General features: G+C 33.3%; 1 protein-coding gene across 1 annotated transcript; it reads right to left on the bottom strand.

The window, feature by feature from the left end:
* Window positions 1-2,464: 2,464 nt before the first annotated feature.
* On the bottom strand, window positions 2,465-5,705 carry LOC106765660 (DNA-directed RNA polymerases II, IV and V subunit 3). The gene is made up of 3 exons (XM_014650346.2): window positions 5,190-5,705; window positions 4,644-4,881; window positions 2,465-3,133 (listed from the first exon to the last, which is right to left on the bottom strand). The coding sequence occupies exons 1-3, from the start codon at window positions 5,633-5,635 to the stop codon at window positions 2,861-2,863; spliced, it is 957 nt and encodes a 318-aa protein (XP_014505832.1). The 5' UTR covers window positions 5,636-5,705; the 3' UTR covers window positions 2,465-2,860.
* Window positions 5,706-6,117: the final 412 nt, after the last annotated feature.

Here is a 6,117-nt window from a genome sequence, read left to right as displayed (position 1 = left end):
ATGAAACAACAAAACTCATTCCTGAAATTTAAAGTATTAGTTCTGCAAAACATCTCAATCTTTTCGTTCCCGGTATTGTAAGACGAATCAGCAGTAAATGAAAGAAAACGTAAAAGAAACTATTTTTTCTTAACAAAAAAGCTTGTATTTAAGATTTTGTACAATTAATTATGTTTTTAGTTTTTAAATTATCATATGATTTTGATTTTAGTTATTTTTTGAAACTTTGATTTAATTTTATTATTCATTTTTTAGAAAGTTCTGGATTTATTTTTCTAAAATCAATATTGTTATTTTTTTTAGGTGACACGTGTCATATCATCAATACACACGGACATACAATTTTTAACATCGAAATTGAAATTGGTTATCAGTAGATTTGATAACATTTCAAATGAAGTTCAAGTTAGGGTTAAGTGTTGAAATCGAAATTGAGAGGAGTCAAACTGGAGGATTCTCTTTCAATCAACAAAAACAAAGATTGTGCTTGGTTTGGAGTTGGTGTTCAACGAAATTGCGATTTACCATTTGAAAAAAGACAAAGTGGACTTGGTACTGGGGAAGTTTCGTAAGTTCAAAGTATACTATTTTTTTTTTCTTATAATGTTGAGAACATGTGTTTAGGATTATGATTGTTTGAGTTTGAGTTTGAAATATATGTAGAACATATTCCTAGTCACGCTCAAGTAATTAAATTTATTGGTGTTGGTGTTGTGGACAAAGTCATTGGTGTTGAATGTGATTAAAGAGGTGAATGTGATTAAAGAGGAAGAAGAAAAGTTAAGATAATCTATTTTCACGTTCTCTAAAAACTCATAATGGTCTGAAATAATCAATTATCACTTATGGTAATTGATTATCACTGATAGTTCAAAGCTGTTTTCTTATTTCCTAACCTTTGGCCTATGTATACATTATTCCTAAACCTTTAAGAGGTTGCCTAAACTACTTGAGAGCAGATAAATTTTTCTTTTAGAGGTTGTCTAAACTACTTGAGAGCATAGATAAATTTTGAGGAAGTTCTCCGAGTTTAAATGTTAGTTCAATCAAGTTTTGTAAAAAAGAAAAACTTGTAATAAGTGCATTTAAGGTCCAAGCGGTCCTCTTCAAGTTGATTGGGTTGGTTTCTTTCCATTGTGTCAAAGGAGGGTATATTATGTTCCTAATCTTTGCATAACTTTGATTGTTATTTGAAACTGAATCATAATGAAAAGGTTAATCACTTTTTATAATGATTAAAGACTGGACGTAGAATTTGTTGATTCGAACCGGAATAAAAATCTTTTTGTGTAATTTTTTCTATTCTTAAACTTTTTGTTTACAAAGTGTTGAAAGAAATTACGGAAAGAAAATCATAATTTTTAAAAGAACCAATTCACTACTTCCCTATTAGTTATTTGCTGTTTTCACCTTCTTAAACATTGTGCCGAGCGATACCAATCTCAACGTCTTCTTCCTTCTCTATCATTGCACCCATCTCCCACTTCTTCCTTCACCTCTACCGGTGTCCCTTCCACTTCTGCCGGTGTGTTTTCTTTCTGCACATTCACCAGACCTCTACTTTCACATCTACATTCTCCTGCTCAAGTCAAAATATAAAATTTGTTTTCCACATTATATTTTTCGGAATACAAAGAGAGTATTTTAGGATGTACAATCTAAAATATAAATTTTACCTTTCAGATTATACATTTCAAAACATATCCGTATTGTGTATTCTGGAACATATCTTGATCGACATCTTAGAACTCAAAGAGGCTTAAATTAGAATTTTTGAGTTAATGGAAGTGTAGAATGAAATTACGGAGGGGCAGGAAGAAACAACCTAATATTAGCCTCATATTAGCTCCGACAAAAAAAAAACAATTTGGTTCACGTAAATTTACAAATTAGAATAACAATTAAAATATGTATTTAACATTAAAAAAATCCGAAAAGATGAATGATACTCAAGATTTATTCTTCTAAAAGCATGAAATTCTTTAAATTCTTGAAAATTCTTTTGAATGTTAATAGGTTTGTTTTAAATTGTTTAAAATTTAAATTAAAAACATTTTGATAACAAGTTCTTAAAAAATTTGCATTCTCCCAAAACCTTTTAAAACTTTCAAGACATTTTTTTTTAATCTTTTGAAATCCGAATTTAAAATCCTACAATTGATAACGGAATTCTTTCTTTTATCACTTGCACTCTTGTTCTTCTTCCTTCTTTCCATGAAAATTGAATTCACAACTGCACAACTCATTGCTTCACATCTACCATTCCAACCCTTCTCACATGAACCTTGTCTCCACCAAGTGATATTTGCCATTTTAGTATCTTTTTATTTTGTCTTACATTAATTTAATGTATTAAAATTACTTTTAATATATTTAAAAAGTATTAAAAATCATCAAAGGGTGAGTTCAAAAACCGGTTCCAAGCATGTAAATGAAGCTTCTCCGATTTCCAAAGCACCGAGCATAAAAGGAATGAAGGGAGAAGTGACATTCAACTGAAGAGATATTGCATCATATGGAGTATATGGCAAGCTTACAGGATCCAAACAACAGAAAGGCAAAAGCTTTTAAAGGACTTGGAGCTGCTTAAGACATGCAGACTTGAGTTTTTGCTTTCCACCATTATAAACGAAATAAAGGAAGCAAGCATGAGAAGAGGATAGAAGTTCTGTGTGCATGAATCTGCCTAATGATAAGTGAAAGATAACAACTATCTATGTTGTTCTTCAAGGGGGAAAATAGTAATTAGCATCTTCGACCCAACAAGTTAAAACATGCTGCAGCTATTCAGTTAAGTAGAAGAAGAAAGAAACAAGTTCAGGGAAACAAATTTGATATCCTTCTAATACAATCAACTCAGTTATCCTCCTCGCATATGTGCACCTAGCTCACCAAACTGATCATCAGCCTCCACTGTATCTTCAGATAGCCGCACAGCATCCAGCTTCTGCTTGAGAATTTCTATGGCATTTAGTACTAATTGAGAAGTTTTAATTGCTCCAGTAGATTCAACTGTGAATATGAAGCTATCTTGTCTTGCAATGATTTCCACAAGCCCAGGCTTGCCCATGGCTTCTGCTTTCTTGATCACCTCATCATCATATGAGTATGCCTCGGCGTCAACCACCATTACCTAATAAATGCCAAAAACATCACATTTGATTTTCAAAGATGGAAAAATTCAATCTTCTAATTCGATAATGCAAATTATATCAAATAAGGATTCATTACAACAAAACAAATTGAACCCAAAAAGGGATATTAACTGTTAAGTTTAAGCACCGCATATAAACATTTCAAAATAGACAAAAATATGTATGGAATTGTGCTGACAGAATTAGCCAGATAGATCATACACTTAAGAACTCTTAATGTGCCTTCCTTTGACAACAATATCTTCAGTAGATAATGCTCCAGAATACCATACACCCACCCCTCATGAGCTGGATAGCAAATCTTGATACTAAATTCTCGTTTACAGTAAATTTCTTTGCGGTTCAAGATTCTCTATGAGATTGATAGCTTAAAACTGAATCGGTACAAGTCCTTCACATTCATTCTAGCGATGTTTTGTTTTTCTTTTTCTTGGCACTTGAGATTATAGTTATCAATCTCAGATAATGGCCAAACCATAAAACACAAGCATGTAGCAGTAGCAGAAAGCAGGATAATGAGGAAAATTGAAAAGTCAACCACTTAGTTAATATTCATTATATATACATGATTAGCAATAAAAAGTCACACCTGTAACGCAAGAGATGATAAGCATGGGAACGCAAGAGTTAGTTTATTAAACATTCTGATCATGTAGTGGGAAGGGTGCAAATTCAATATATATCCATAATTAACAATAAAAAGTCCAGGGGGTAAAGCAAACACATAGTAAATAACAACAAAAATCAAGGATGAACCACTCATTTGTGTTGGTCCTTACCCTACCCCCAACCTATTAAAACAAAGTGTTTAAGGGTAAAAATGTTCACAAAACAGAAAGTTCACAAAACATTAGTTCTCTATAAGAGTTATAAGTTCATGTATATTTAGATGAACAGGAAGTTCCCAAAACATTAGTTCTCTATAAGAGTTGTAAGTTCATGTATATTCAGATGAACAGGAAGTTCCCAAAACATTAGTTCTCTAGTGCTTATGCTCTGGAAAACATATTGCGTCTTAAATACTGAACGTGCCTTCTGCATGCCATTCTATAAGCCTATCCATATTAGCTGAAAAACAAACTTGCGAATTATTTATTTTATACACAAGCAGCATCATGCTTTCAAAAGCATCAAATTACTAGTGTCTATCGTTGAATACACAAACAAAACAAACGAAGTACCTCTAGTTGCACTTCATTCTCCACTTTAATTCAAATGGTTGAAGAGAAAGCACACAATGTTCAGGTTAAAGGATTTGCATAAACTTGCGAATTTGATTAGAAATAATCGGCATGCATATGTTATGATAAATTCAAAAAAAAAAAAACAATACACTAAAGTGATCAAACAAACTAGCATTTAAGCACCAAACACATAAGACATGCGAGGTAATTTTGTAGTTCTGCAAAGAATATGGATAAGATAACACAACAATGGTAGAAAGAGCATAACCAAATTCATAAGAAAACAAATGAGAAGAACCTAAACCTGTTGTGTTACTGGATCAATTTCAAACACACGTGTAGGGCTGCTATCAACCCATTCTCTTTTCTCCTCAAGAGTCAGTGTCTCCATCAAATCCTCATTTATATGAATCTCTGGTTCATACATGAAAGTGACAGTTGCAGCAGGTGACCACTTGGCATGATCTTTGCCAATCCCCTTCCTAGCTATCGCTCTCAACCTCAGCTCTTGTCCTCGCCTCAGCTTCACAATGATAACCCCCCTGAATACACGCAATTCAAAATGAAGAATATCCATATGAAAAAACTGAATAGCCAGTTGAAAACGAAGAATGCCAATTCAGAAATAAACACATGAGAAAAAGAAAACCCATACGGCAAAACCAAATACTCAGTTGAAAACGAAGAACATCCATTTGAAATCAATTAAGACCATTTCAAAAATCTAGATACCCAGTTGAAAACGAAGAACAACAATTTGAAAAAAACAAAATACCCAGTTGAAATGAACAAAGACTCATTTAAAAATCAAGGGTTTGAAACCAAAAATAAAATGAAGAAAAGCACGCACCTGTTCTCGGAAGAATCAGAGGAAGCAGGGTCAGAGAAATCGACAGGAACGACGGAGGGGTCGGAACTGTAAAGGTCTTTGCTGGAGACATCGAGGGTTTGGTCAGTCATACACTTAACCCTAAGGTGAAACTCCACGGAGCAGAATTCACACTGGCCGTCACCGTCACACGCGTCGCAGTCACGTGAAAAGCGCATGGACATGGCTCGCTCACTCGTGAGCGGAATGAGTCCGAGTCTGTGCGCTATGAACTCGTCGTTCAGCACGGACGAATTCACCTCTATCTCCACCAGATCAATCGCGATCGTCGGCACCTCCGCGATCATCACGCGCCGCAGCGCGTTCGCGATACTCGCATCCGTATCCCGGAGCTCGAACTTGGCATAATCATCCTTGAGCTCGCGAATTTTCACCCTCGGCATGCGCGCGTATGATGCTCCCTCCATAGCCTCTCTCTCTCCTCTCTTAGACAACACTCAAAAATGTATAAACCCTTTTCAAAACCCAGTTTGGATTCAAAACAAGAGTTTAACTTTGAAATATTATTAATATACATTTTTAGTATAAAGTAATCAGAAATTGAGCTAGGATTATTTCTAGAAAACCAAATCTTTTATTCATACCGGGAAACTCTTGGACTCATGTCTCTCTGATTTTAATTTTAAGATTAAATATATTTTTAGTTTAAAAATTTTAACTAATTTATTTTTCTGTTTGAGACATACAATTTAATTTTTAAATTTTAAAAATAACTAAATTGTGTTCAATTCATTTAATGTGTCAAGTATAGTTTTATATTGATATTTAAACTATTTATTCAATTTGAAACATTCTAACGAGCTTAAATATTAGTATGAAAAGTTATTTAATATGTTAAAAAAAATATTAATATCTTTGGATTAAAAATAATGTAATCATTTATTTTTAA

Source organism: Vigna radiata, chromosome 7, assembly GCF_000741045.1.
Source record: "Vigna radiata var. radiata cultivar VC1973A chromosome 7, Vradiata_ver6, whole genome shotgun sequence".
Classification (NCBI taxonomy): domain Eukaryota; kingdom Viridiplantae; phylum Streptophyta; class Magnoliopsida; order Fabales; family Fabaceae; genus Vigna; species Vigna radiata.
This window is presented reverse-complemented; position numbering and strand designations above follow the sequence as displayed.

Coding starts and splice junctions, on each gene's coding strand:
- LOC106765660 (XM_014650346.2), bottom strand. CDS start 5,635: ATGGAGGGAGCATCATACGCGCGCATGCCGAGGGTGAAAATTCGCGAG. Junction 4,882..5,189: donor TCTGATTCTTCCGAGAACAG/GTGCGTGCTTTT, acceptor GCGTGTATTCAG/GGGGGTTATCATTGTGAAGC. Junction 3,134..4,643: donor TTGATCCAGTAACACAACAG/GTTTAGGTTCTT, acceptor GGCATTTATTAG/GTAATGGTGGTTGACGCCGA.